Source organism: Glycine soja, chromosome 13, assembly GCF_004193775.1.
Source record: "Glycine soja cultivar W05 chromosome 13, ASM419377v2, whole genome shotgun sequence".
NCBI lineage: Eukaryota > Viridiplantae > Streptophyta > Magnoliopsida > Fabales > Fabaceae > Glycine > Glycine soja.
In genome coordinates, this window is record NC_041014.1 from 14,730,641 (window position 1) to 14,745,358 (window position 14,718).

A 14,718-nucleotide genomic window follows, 5' to 3' on the forward strand; every position below is an offset into this window, starting at 1 on the left:
ATTTAGTCCTTATACTATGAAAATAATCAATTTAATCCACAATTGTGTAAATGTACCGACAATTTAGTCTTATGTCAAGTGATCTCTGTTTAATGTTGAATGCCTATGTCTCATGTGAAAGACGACGTGACAAATCCACGTGGCGGACCACACACTGGACTAGGTATGTGTGGACCAAATTGTCAGTTCATGTGTGTAAACTTTTTTACCTTGTCACCACAAATTTGACCATTCATTTATCCTCTTCCCTTTTACATTGTGTGTGTGGGGGGGGGGGGGAGGCGCTGAATTATGGTTGCTAAGCGTGCACTGCTCCTCCCCACATTTGCATTGTCGGTGGCCAATTAGTGATGATGTGGCGACGGACAACGACATGGAAACTTACGATGGTGTTTTGGTTTTTGACTATTGCTAGAAGACAATTTCATCCTATGCGTTGAAGACGAAAGACAACTTCCTAAGGTAAGACATTTTTTTGTTTGATTGTTTTAGAGTAAACGTGTGAATGATGACAAACAAGTCTGCATCATGGGAGGCCATGTGGCACCTTCGCCTCGACACCAACAATGATGTCAGCCTTGACCACTTCCGCCTTTTATGGTGGTTTGACAATGGCAACATCAAGCATGTGTACCTCTATCAGACACGAAATCCCATGGGATGGTCCCGATGCCACTATGCTATGAAGGTGGTGGATAGAGAGGTAATTTTGGTATCATTTTTTATTGGGTACTGTCACATTAAAAATTTGTTTAATATTTGGTAATGTATTGAACAAAATTTGTAGTTTAATGGTACATGCACATTTTTTTAAAAATTCATAGTATTGTCATACACCATTTTATCATTAAGTTATATTTGTTGGAGATCATTTTGTCATTGCAAAAGAAAACATTACTACAAAATTAGGAAAAAGAACCTTTTTTTTCAAAATAGTTGTTACCTATGTAAATTCTAAACTCAATTTTTTTTAAAGAATTCGCTGACATTTTTGTCCAAAATAGCATTGACTTATGTGAACACATTCCTTGCACACATTGATTTGACATGTCAGAAAGAACGTGTCATGTAGACACTCAATGTTAATAAAAACGAAAATGATAGGACTAAATTATTGCTATATTTAAACAATTGTGAACTAAATTAATCATTTACGTAATACATGAACAAAATTATCAACAAGTATAAAATAGTGGGACAAAATTGACCATTTATCTAATTTAAGATGAAGGAAAATTATTTTTTGTCAACTATAATCTCCTATAATTAACAATTATATGTGTTTTGTATTTTTTTCCAATCATAATCAATCTCATTTATCATTATTCTTCCTTCTCTCTTAACTATAATTAATTAATTAATAAAAACACTTTAGTCAAAATATTAATTATAGTTAAGAGATTAATTTCATATTTGGGGTAAAATATGTTTGGGTCCCTATAAAATTTAAAAAACATTAAATTCATACTCATAAATTTTTTTATAGGGACTAAGTTAATGCAAATTTTTTTTATGAGGATAAAATCAATACTTTTTAAATTTTCCAGGCATCCCAATATAAATTCAAAAAAAAAAAAAAGGCCAAAGGCCTAGACAAGCAAATTATACTGAAAAGTTATGTTATATTCATGAGAAATTTTTGCATCAGCACAAACCTAACAACTTACTTTTAGGCGCAACCAATAAGAATATTATAGCTAATAAATTAAAAATAAATAATATCAATTTTTTTATTTAAAAAACAGTTCCTACAAATCAGGAAAACTTCCATAATTAAAATTTATAGATTTTAAACAACAAAGTAAATCTATCTACACTATTTTAAGACTTTAGTTATTCAATGGCTATGATTAATTCATATTTCAAATTTCCATTTTCTTTTTAAAAAAAACTTGACAAAGTACAACTTGTTGCCGCAAAGTCCAACAAAAAATACGTACCGGCAAAACTTCATTAATTTCTGCAAATCAGAAAACCTGCATCTTCTTATATGTTTCATCTTGAAATAGTAATATTCTTAGACAATCTAGATTATGAAAGTTTGTGATTGTTTTTTATACCCAGCGACGACAGTGAAAAAATATTCTTATTTCTTCTAAAAATTTGTTGAAGTTCAATATATTTTGTTTTGGGGTTACGTAATTAATTATCACCATTCGAAAGTGTTTTGGAGAATAACAATGGATACAAAGCAAAAGAGTATAATGTCTAATTGTTTATGAAAGAGGATGACCATTAAAAAAAAAGAAAAAATTACACAAATTTCTGTTGAGGTTTTAAAAAATTACACAAATTTCTCCTCTTTTTTAATTCCTAAAAAAACACCCATAAAAGTTCAACATATATTACACTCTGCTCCCCTTGCTGGTTAACAACATTAAATGCTTTAACAGAAATGAGTGATGTGCATCTCACGTTGCTTTTAATAATTTTTGTTTCCTGCCCTCTCCTTCATTTTGTAAAAAGCATGGTACCAAATTACATTCAGTCGTAATTAGCTGCTCTTTTTATTCGATTGTTCCAACGCATGTCCCAAAACCCATGGTACACAACAGACATCAATGGTGGTGCAAATGATGTCCCCCTAATTTTAAGTTGGAGCACTGTATTGAAGTGTCATTGGTTGGATCTTTCTTTTTATAATATTTTTGTTTAATTTAATGGAACAAAATTTCTCATTTTCTCATTGGCATCTAAAAATCTCAAAGCAATTTAGCAAATCCAATGTTAAAATTCCACAACAATAATAGCTAACGGTATGCGAAAATCATGATGTATAACAAAGTACTAAACATAAAGTCAGAGGGAAACCTCAAAGACAATCCAAAATTGATTAGGTTTTCATATTTGTGATTTTCCGTAAATCACATCCACTCATTAAAGGTAACATTTTTCTTCAATAAAAACTAGAAATCAAAGCTCACACTCTAGTAAATGCCTTCTTTGGACCATTTTTCTTCACATGGTTGCTTCAGAAAAAAAAAAACATTTTCGATTTATTCAACCATAGTGAAAGGAGTTGTTGGAAAGTTACAGAATAGAGTTGTGGACTCAGTCTTCGACTTCACAAATGACGACATCCTCTACCATGTGAACTGCTCAAACATTGGCAATCCACTCCAGTGCCGCCACACCTTGTCTTTTGAAGTTTGAACAATCCACTCCAGTGCCGCCACACCTTGTCTTTTGAAGTTTGAAAGGGAAGAGTGAAAGACTTAAGTGAGAAGAGCATAATGGAAATAACAAAATGAGAGAATGACTTTTAAAATTTTACTTATTTTTATTATTTAACAGTGTTGACAGAAGGGGGTAAGAGCTATGAAGCACGGACACTTCAGTCCCTTGCCGTGTCCGGTGTCCGACACGCGTCCGTGTCAGTGTCCGACACCGACACGACACCCGTACTACGTTCTATATTTTGGACATTACAGGTGTCCACGTGTCCGTGTCGTGTCCGGTGTCCGTGTCAGTGTTGGTGCTTCATAGGGTAAGAGTAATGTACTCAAGAGGGAAGAAAGAAGGCTTATGTAATTTTGTTAAAGTCCAGGAAATGTCAATTAACTCTTAAAAGAAACATACATTTAATCAATTTAAAATCAGTTACAAACACAAAGTATTCACGTTCTCAATGAAATGAAATAGGTACATGGAGTGGAAAGTGAGGAGAAAGGAGAAGACGTGTTAGGAACAGAAGGGGAAGGAAAGAGTCGGAATGCAAGAGGCTATTTTGTTAGTTTTTGTTTTTTATATTTTAAAAATTTTAATTATGGAAGGTTGGCTGATTTGTAGGAGTGAATTTTTTTAAGAAAATAAATGTTAGATTTTATTAATTTTTAATTTATTAACTGTAAAATTTTTATTGGTTGTGCCGAGGAGTGAGAGTTGTTATGTTTGTGCTCATACAAAAATTTCTCTAAATCCTCATCATGTGATCGTATCTAATAATCAATTTAAACAGTGAATATTTATTTTTATATAATTAAATTTAATAATAAATAAATATTTTTTAAATATATATTTAAAAGTATTTTTTATGCAACACAACAACAAAAAATTCCTATCAATAAATGAAATAAAAAATTCCTGTTAACTATTGAGTATTGATACGTAGACATACAACAAATTCATTTAATAGAAATACAAATCACACACAAATGAGATGAGATGAAACCAGTAAAACAAGAATTGATGTGAAAAATCAAGAATTCTTGTATCTGTTCTCCTCACACTCCTAACTTTTTGCATAGAATCTTTGGGTTTAACTTCATTAACAATAGCTGATAACTTGTTTTTGAAGTCCTGTCTAGTGTCCACCCTGGGAAAAAAAAGTAGGGGTAATAATAAGAATTTCATTCTATGCACTTTTTTTTCTTTTGTTTACTTATGTTTATTTTAATATTTAAATCTTTTATCTCAGATGCTATTGCTCACTTTAAAAAGTTATAAACTTAAGTCATAAATGATAATATTAATATATATATATATATATATATATATATATATTACTTCTCAGAATAGAAAATTTCAGGAGAACAATATAGAGAAAAAAAAGTTCAAAAGGAACTACTAGCAAAGTCTACTAGCACTTGAGTTAGTTTCTCTTTGGATTAGAATTTTGCTCAGAATGAGGAACTAGCATACTTCTAAAGTTCAGCATTTGCTAATATGAATGACTGTGTGTGCATGTTTATCAACATTATATGGTGAGAAGCGAAAGCAATTATTGCACAAAATTAGAGTCAACATTTAAAAAAAATATATATATAACAATGCACCAGCTATTTTCTATTAGTAACATGGCCCTGTAACACTGATTAACCAATAACTAGACTAGAGATAACATTTTCTTTTTCTTGTGTATATTTTATAATTATCCAATATTATACTGATACTCTTATTAACACAACTTTTTTTAGAGAAAAAAACCCCGGAAACAGACCATAATTTTTAGGCCAATTAATCTGTTCAAGTTAATTAGTTAAAGGGATTCTTGCCAATCTGTCATTTACATGTATAAATCAAAATCCAAGAGAACAAAGTTCAAAGTACCAACCTCATGGTCAGTGGCTGAAGTCTCACTAGCTTCTTATGAGGGATCCTTAACATGTTTGCTTTAACTTCAATACCAAAATTTTGTTCTCTCTTGCTAGGGAAGATATCTGTAGATAAAACACAACATTTCAGCAAGCCGGACAAAGCCATAAAGGGAAGATATCTCACGTTTCGGCATATCATTCATCAAAGTCTTATTGGCTGTTGATCTTTTTCTACCTCATCTATCATCAAGATCATTAATATTTTTAAAAAGAATACTGGAACAACTACATGGAGCACTGGATCAACCAGGTGTGTTACAACAGCTTATTCTTCTTACTCAGAACTTTCAAGGAAGTTAGTTTCCACGTAAATTAAAGATAAATTGGAAGAACCCACATGCATGATGACACACAGTAGAAAAAAAAAATCTTGTACAATAAGCGGAAAAATCAAAGCGAAAAAAAATTCTTAGTCCAGTCACACATACTGTGCTTATGCACATGAACACTTAGAATATGAAAGAAGCAAATATAATACCCAAAGGTAAGGTGAAATATGCATGTGCACTATAACATTGATGTTTATCCCATACCAGGGCATCAATAATCTGTTTATAGAGATGAGATGTATATGGAATTTTGTGAAATCTGAGTAATTGGAAGAGGTTGAAGGGTAAAAGCAAGTGGAAGGTATGATAATGATTCATTTCATCTTAAATAAAATTTCTCTATCTTGATCTTTACCTGCTGCTTAAGACGCTCTCTCTCAACAGCCAGCTGTGTTACCAATTTTTTAAACACTTTGGCTTGCTTTCCAATGTCCTCTACAGTTGCCATTTTCACTTCCTCCTCTCGCTGAAGGGAGCCCTCCAGGCTTTCCAATCTACTCTGCAAAAAGCTGAGTTCCTCATTCAACTCAGCATTAGATTCAGACAATATGATACAATTATCCTCTGCACTGTCAGCCCTACCCTCAGCTTTAGAAACCTTTGACTTAAGATCCTTTATCACATTTTCCATATCTCTAATTGTGGAATACAAATTACTTTGTTTCTCCTGACTAGCTTTAGCAGATGCTACCGTTTTCTGCAATCGTAGATTAGATTCTTTCAGCTTCCTCTCTAGCAATTCTGCTCTCGTGGTTGCACCTCTCAAAAGAGCCAGCTCCTCATCGAGTTTTGAATTAGTCTCCGTCAATAACTGACACTTAGAGTCTGCACTAATAGCCCTACTTTCTGCATTAGATACAGCTTCTTTCAGTTCAACAATAATATTCCCCATGTCTCTTGCTTCAGAACATTGAACATTGTACTGCTTCTGATATTCATCAGCAGAGGCCTTTGCATTCAGTAGCTGAAATTCAGATTCTTTTAGTTGCTTTTCAAGTGAAGAGACCTTATTACTTAAAGCAGAGGCCTCAGAATTGGAAAAGGTTAGTTTATCTTCTGCATCTTTTAGATTAGCTCGAAGCTCAGATTCACGGTGACTTAGACCATTCAAACTGAACTGAGAAATGTGGAGTCTACCTAAAAGGCCTTGCGAAATTCCCAACAGAATCTCACTTGTATTGTCTGCCTCAAGCCATCTTTCCCAAACATCAATTGCTTCTTCCTCCATGTTATCAAGCTCTTGCTCTGAAAAGAACATCCTTAGTCTTAGATTTTCTTGAATTTCTCTCGAATCATTTATATCCTTCTCAAGATCCATTTCTCTTGCCAACGACTTCTCTAGCATTCTCAGAATATGTCTTTGTTGCTCAACTGTTTGCAGTCTTATCTCTGCATTTGCACTCAAAGATTTATCATCCTCTGTGATGATTTCACTTGCATCATCATTACCTGTTGTCATTGAAAACTCCCCAATAAAATATACAAAAAAATGAAGAATTATTCACGTAAATCTATTCTTAATTGTCACACATCAATCAAGAAACAGAAATTTAGAGCCAGTCAGTTCAATGTTCTTCACATTCTTTCTTCTTTCACTCTTTTTTTTCTTTCAATTTTGCAATAAAAGATCTAGAAGAAAAGTTCTGGCAGCTTTCACACAATCAATTTCAAAGAGAAGTTGAACAGATATCCCAGAGAAGTTGAACAGACACAAAAAAATACCCTTTAACAACAACTTCATGAAAAATAAAGGTTTAAATATGTTTTAAATCCTTAAAATTAAAAATATCAGAATTTTGTTTTAGTTTCTATAAAAACTTTATTCATTTCTTGTCCTTACATATAACAAAATGATGTAGTTTTAATTTTAGTCCCTCATTAAAATGTTTTTAATACTTGGTGAGAGACTAAAACCACATCATTTTGTAAAAAGCAGAAAATAAAAATAAACAAATTTTTCAAAGGAACTAAAAATAACATCTATTATGCCAAGGGATATCCGGGTTCACCAAAAAAAAATGAGATATTTTTAAGACCAAAAGAATATTTAATCCAAACATCAAATATGTAAACAAATAAACAAAATGAGATCATCTGCATACCATTTTCTTCCTTCTTTAAGGAAGGCAAAGTCCTCTGAAAACTGACTGACTGCATCTTAATGTCATTAAACTCCTCTTCAGACTGCTTCAACCGTTGTTCATAACCAACCAACTTCTCTTGCATTGCCACAAAAGCCTCTCCCAAATGAGTGCAAGAACTCACCCAGTCTCTAGCCTCACCAACCCCACCTTGAAGGGTGTCCAACACTCCCTCCAACTCCCTCACCTCTGAATCAAACACCCCAGACAACAGATCAAACTCCAGGCCCTTTTCCAAATAACCAATGTGATCCTCTTTCTCCAAGGCCTCAAACTCACACTCCATGGTTTCCACATGCATCAAAAAATTGCTCAAGTTGAAAACTTTCTCAGAGAAACAAGCCAAACCCAAATCAAGGTTTGTGAGCATTGTGCTGTAAACATCAACCAGATCTCCCATCACATTCCCACTGGATGATGAAACAACACCACCTTCAAGATCAACAACACGGCCATCATGTTCAGCAATTTCAGTGCTCATTGTAACACCCCTTTTGTTCTAGAATTGTGGGAAGGAAGCTATGTACAAAAAAGGAAAGAAACTTCATTAAAAGTTTACTGCCAGAAAAAGTTATGCCACTGAATTTGGGGAATGGAATTGGGAAAAGGGGATTGCAGAATTGAAAAGAATCCACAGTTTCAAACAATTGATAGTGGAAGTAAAATCAGAATTTCTGCAATTACAATGTTTTGGACAGAATAAAAAATTAAATTAAACAGTTGATCGGATCTCTAATTCGCAAGTTCCATTGGCAGTTATGCTTACACAGTTACACCGCCCTACGCAGCCTTTTTGCGTCCCAACAGTTTCTTTTTTGGATTACAGTTCTCTTTTTTACCAACTTGAGGGTTAATTAATTAGTTTAATTTTAATGTATACTTAGTTATTAGTTAGTATCAATATTTTTATATTATTAATTAATTGATAGATAAAATATTTTAAATATACTTTTAAAATAGTCATTATAACCCGTCTAAAGAAATAAAGAAATAGTTATTATAGAAATCTATAAATACGGTATATCTTAATCTATAATTAGATATCTCAATGGATTCTAAATAATTTTCTTAAATTAATTTGTTTCGCTTGTTCTTTCAAATGCAGCGTTAAATGTTTTGTAGTGTATTAAATGGATAATTTTAAATTAAAATAGGTTTATAAATAAAAAAATTGAACAAAAATATTTTTAATTTAGAAAAAGCATTACGGAAATTAAATTATTAAAATTCATAATACATTATTTTTATTGATATGACAGTGAAAATTTAAATTTTAAAAATTAAACTTAACTTAGTATTATTTCATCTTATAGCAATATTAAATAAATAAAATTTTAAAAATTAAACTTAACTTAGTGTTATTTCAACATATATTTAAACTTTAGATAAGTTTAAGAATGGAATTTAAAATAAATAAATTATAAATAAAATAAAATCAATGTTTAATAAAGGAAAACTCACGTTTCTTAATAATACTTTTGTTGTTTTTTTTAGTGTAGAATATAGTTATAGATTGAAATGCCATAGAAAAAAAATTGAATTATTCTATATAAGTCCGCTTTAATTTTACGAGAAATAACTATTTTTAAATTGTTTTAAAAAAATCTCTTTTTACAATAAGATAATGATCAAAGGCGCAGCTTTAATAATCAATATAAATTCTTAGTTTTCATTTTTTCATACCCATTTCTTCATACCACTTTCATAGTTCTATACTTGTTTTGTATAATTAGTTTTGCATTGATTTCGTCTACAGCTTTCCATGCATATTGAAGTGTGTAACACTAACACCTGGTTGGTTAAAGTATAATTACTCGTAAATTTATACCAAGACAAACAAACATTTCAACGTGTCTGAGTATTATTTTGATTTACAAACTGTGCATCTGCTTGAAAAATCAACCAGAAAAATGTATTTTCCATTTATTACACCTCAAATAGGTCGATCCTTTATAAAAGAGCAATAGTTATATTGAACTCAAATAATTCATGTTAGGAAAATGTACACTATTTATAATATAAACAAAAAAGTATCGAAAAAAAAAAAAATAGATGATTGTGATATACGAAATTATGAATTATCTGCAAAAGCTTTTATCTGCTAATTAATTAACATTATCATTCTTTAACAGATTGTATCGTACCATACAATTGAAAGCCATAACCCTACTTCTTAACATATTTAGGGAGTGCTTGGTTTTTAAGGAATTTTTATTTTATTTTTCTTAATTATTACAAAAATATTATTCATTTTTATTTTGCTTTCTGCTACTTATAAATATTTATATAAAATGATAAAAAAATATTACTATAACTGTTTTCTTTAACTGTTTCTGTATAAATTTTGAAAACAAAAAAAAAATAGTTAAAGTAAACATATCCTTAAATTTTAATTGTCAATAATATTTAATATAGGACAGAGAGAGAAAAAAAAAAATAGTGCGCATGACTGTTGTCTCCTAGTTGATGACCAAACACTAATTAGTCTCTTTTAAGGTCAAGAAATCATTAAAGTAAACATAATTTCTCTAAATAAATCTTTACCATACACGACTAAACCAGTCCCAATATCATATCACAAAAGTAAATATGATTTCTCTCAACAAATCTTTGTATCAATTGTGTCAAATTTCTTTGGTTATCAGAATAAAAAACAGATTGAAGCATTCCACTTGCACTAACAACATACTCAAAAATAACTAAATATTAATGCAACAAATTCACATGCAATTCTTATGTTTTAACACTGTTGGGAGCCCACGTTCCACGTGTTTTTTTTATTTTATTCCCATTGCATTTTTTAGGACTTTTGTTTTCTGAATCTGGTCTATTTTCTTTCTACATTCAATCCCTATCTTTACAACCAACTTCAGTAACAAAACAAATCACTTAATCCATACTTTTGGTTGAGCTCTGTGATGAACAAACTTTATAAATAGTATATGGGGTGCTCTGTATCTCCACCAAACTCGCTTCTCTATTCAGAAAAATACAGCATCTATTCAGAGCGAATAAGGGTCTGGAAGAACAAAACTGCCTTCAGGTTCGTGTATGCGTCGCTTCGCGTTCGATCTGCAATGACTGGAGGTACGCTCGTAATATTTAGTTTTCGTTGTTTGGTCTGAATATGCCATTTAGATTGATTTGCATGTTTAGATCAGTACGTATTTAATTTACAAACACATGTAATTGTTATGCTGTCTACAAAGAAGGTGTTCAAATTTCATGTGAGATGTTGCTACGTTGTATCTGTGCTTTTGTCATATTGTAATATGTTGTGTTCTCCCGATCTGTTTTGGTAAACTTGAGCAGATCATGAGGTATCAATTGTGTACAACGTTGAATATGTTTTTTATATTTATGTAAAATAAGTAAATTTTAGTTTTGGTTATTGTGAAAGTTTTTTTTTTTGTGGATTTTAGCTCTAGAAAATTTAAAATTAATACTTTAAACCCTTAACGTTATATGATATTGGTTAATTATTTCTGTATCTAACAGAAAGTCACACTTGTGGTCATCCATGAAAATGACATCTAATAGTGTGTATGCGATATCATGTTAATGGGTGCTTCCCAAAATAATTGAGTTCTAAAAATTAATGTTTTTAACTTTTCTAAAATGAATGCTAAAGATTAAAAACTATAATTTAAAATTTTGGATGGATGAAAATGATTTTTTTTATAAAGTCTGTATATGTATATCTTCCTTGACTCTTGTATGTTCTCCTGGTACCACTGAAATTCCAAATCAGTAAATTTGTTGGCTGATAAAAAAAATATGTATTAATACATTATTTACACAATTTATGTTTTTTTTATATCAATGTTAGTTGTTAATTTTTGTTAGAATTTTAGTAGGAGAATGCTACCCATGATTTTTCCTCCCTTCTCTTTTAAACCTCTTTTCTCAATCATCAAATCAACCTTATAACTCCTATTTATACAACTTTCATATTTTGAATATGGAGTAAAAATATGGATTTATGCTATTTGGTATATATAGTTATATAAAAAAATTGCACTTCAATGGGGTTCATATACCTTAAAAAATAGAGACAAGAAAAGAATGAAATTAAGAAAATGTGATGGATATTAGTTATTTGACGTAGAAATAAAACAAAAGACGAAAATGAAAAAAAAATTATCATTTATTTACTTTCTCTTCAATTTCACTTCAAGAAAAAAAATTATCATTTATTTACTTTCTCTTCAACATCTATATATATCACACCAACACTCTCAACAATCACACATTCTTGTCCAATTTACCTTTAGAAATCAAATTCCACAAGAAACTATGACATTTTTTTGGAGAAACAAACAATCAAACCATTATCAACTCCATATTAGCTTTAATTTTTCCAAATAGATCGATTATTCACAATGAATCTGGTATTTATTTTCAAAGTTTCACTCCAATACCCATTCGAGTACCTAATGATTGTGGTTTTGAAACACTAAAAAGCAAAATGCGCAATACCCTTCAATTAACCAACGATCAATATTTAGATGAAATTTGCTATCGGCCGCCATTCACAGATGCAGGTAACCAATTTTCCTTTCAATGTATGCAATTGAAAAATGATGGTGATGTTAACACAATGTTAATGTGTAATGTCAATACTCGTGTGTTTGCTCGATTGAGTTATTATCTACCATTGGTAGAACACCGGATGATATATTAAACTTACTTCAAGCCACTATGACTCCTACTCATGATGTCTTGCTATATTACAACGGGAGGTGGAACATGCCACGTCAACACGACATAAAAGGGCATCCACATTTTCTACTGTCAGTGCATGTTCTTACCTAATCATTCTTCTTAGGCCTATACTCACCCTTCCTTTTGCAAGCTATTAATAGAAATGAGACCTTTCCTCTAACACTAGTATTGGTGTCTAACCTCATTATCATGACAACAAATCCAATGTCATTAGCAAACAACTATAATACAATTCAAAAAAGGTATGAGATTAATCAACATTTATGTAAAATAATTATTGTACCAACAACAAATCAGACAAATACTTGAAAAGTATCAAAGACATCAGAACAATCAACGTGTTCTACTTTCACGCTAACACCTTCCTCATTTCCAACATTCATATCAACTTTTTCAGACATGATATTATCATACATCCACTGTTTTTCGTCCATCTTAATAAAACATTTAACAAATTCAATGATAAAAAAATACAACTTAAAAAAATTATACAATCACCTCGTTTTTTATCAACACAAATATAGCTCTATACAAAAAGTAAAATAAAAATGTATTGTACACCATATAACCACATATTACATTTTTACTACATGTCTTCATTAAAATATCATTCAATAAATATCATATAAATTCTAATAAATACATCATTCAATAAAATATCATATAAATTTTAATAAATACATCATTCAATAAAATATCAAATTTGTTTAATTATTAATCACTATAATAAACATTAAAATACATAATTCAGTTAGACATGTAAATACATAATTCACTTAAATGTATACACAAAATTGTTTTAGCAATTTGATATTACTTTTACCAATCTAATTGCTAAATTATTTTCAATTAATTACTAAATTAATTTTTAAGCAATCTAATGTTAGTTTTAGCAATTTTTAAAAGTTTATATATATTATCATTTTTTTTATTTTTTTTATACCACTGTAAAATAATATCACCAAATCAATATTTCTAAAATTGCTAAAACTATTAAAAAAATTACACTACAAAAAAATTAAATATATAATTCAGAAAATTTTATTTACAATTTTAAAAAATTAAAACCTATAGATCAACAATCCGTATGACCCATACGGATTGTCATATGGCTATATAGATTGATGATCCGTATGAGTTGTACAGATCGACAATTCGTATGTTTTTAAAAAAATTTTGCGTACCTCTTCTTCTCTGGCGATAAATTACCACCCAACTTCACTGTATCCTCGTCAATAACGCACGTACATCACCAGAGAAAAAAAAACGCTCAGAAAAGGAGGCTAACGGAAGCTAACGAAAGCAACTTACACTAAGGGGGTGAGATTTTGCGGGAAAAAAAAAAAGACACTCCATAAATGAAAAGTGAAATCTCCTATTTATAACCTAAATTTTGGCATTTTTAAAAACGGCTGGTGTCCCAGCAAAAATACTGGGTGTCCCAAGCAGTTGCCAGTCCCGAATTTACACTATGAATAATGTTGAGGGTAGTTTTGTGAATAATTTGGTGGGAGAAATAGTTGGGTGTATAAAAATATTAAAAGGTATATTTGTGTAAAAAAAACCTGGATTATATCTCCTGTATTTTGTTTCCTCTTTTGAATATCACTTCGAATTTCATCTCTTCATTTGGATTCATGAATCCTTTAATTTAAGAGTATACCCAAAGAGGTTTGGCCTAGTGAAGCTTGCTGCGTCCGTAAGATTTAGATTGCATGTGATAGAGATACTTGACAAGCAAGTCTCTGGCTTGGCTTGATTCCTGTAAAAAAAAAACATCCCCTTTGAATGTGGAGTTTACCCATGTTACTCTAACTCTAAGGAATGAGATGTTCCCCCTCCGCAAAGAGTATACTTCTAAAGTATATTTTCAATTTGAAAATTGGGATGTATTTACGTTATTGGTTTGGGCAAATTCAATTCTTACGAATCGGAGAAGTTGTTGAATGAGATTTTAGAACTAATTTATTCCTGATGAAATTTATTTTGTCAAGGAATTGAGAAATCAACATTAGTGAGATTTGTTTACTAGACGGTAATTATGTCTACAACTTCAATATTTTTTAGGTATTTGTGACTACATTGGAATTGCAATTTTACATTTATTCATAATTTTTCACAATACTAAAAATTACGACAAAACTGTGACCGAAATTTAAAACTTTGTTTGAAATGTTAAGGAATAAATACACGAGTGTTCTACTCAATGAACTAAATTGGTTTTCTAAGTGAGATAAGAATTTAAAATAAGAAAAGGGGTAATGAAATCCAATTCTAACAAGATTTTGCTTTAATAAAATAAAATTACAGAAAGAAAATATTTAAATAAAACAATTTTTTTAATTAACAAATTAATTTTTCGCCCAGCTATTTGACTGTTTAGAGTTAATTTAACATAAAAAAAAATTCAGCACTTAACAAATGCAG

The 14,718-nt window shown here is 30.5% G+C and overlaps 1 protein-coding gene across 3 annotated transcripts; it reads right to left on the minus strand.

Moving 5' to 3' along the window:
- Positions 1 to 2,882: 2,882 nt before the first annotated feature.
- LOC114381213 (WPP domain-interacting tail-anchored protein 1-like) lies at positions 2,883 to 8,410 on the minus strand. 3 transcript variants are annotated; one of them, XM_028340414.1, is made up of 5 exons: positions 8,333 to 8,410; positions 7,528 to 8,085; positions 5,781 to 6,874; positions 5,054 to 5,159; positions 4,061 to 4,315 (listed from the first exon to the last, which is right to left on the minus strand). In XM_028340414.1, the coding sequence occupies exons 2-4, from the start codon at positions 8,045 to 8,047 to the stop codon at positions 5,100 to 5,102; spliced, it is 1,674 nt and encodes a 557-aa protein (XP_028196215.1). In that variant the 5' UTR covers positions 8,048 to 8,085; positions 8,333 to 8,410; the 3' UTR covers positions 4,061 to 4,315; positions 5,054 to 5,099. The 3 variants fall into 3 exon arrangements, with proteins under 3 accessions (XP_028196216.1, XP_028196215.1, XP_028196214.1); XM_028340415.1 differs by lacking the exon at positions 4,061 to 4,315 and adding an exon at positions 2,883 to 3,183 and having other exon boundaries at positions 7,528 to 8,385; XM_028340413.1 differs by having other exon boundaries at positions 7,528 to 8,385.
- Between the last annotated feature and the right edge of the window lie 6,308 nt (positions 8,411 to 14,718).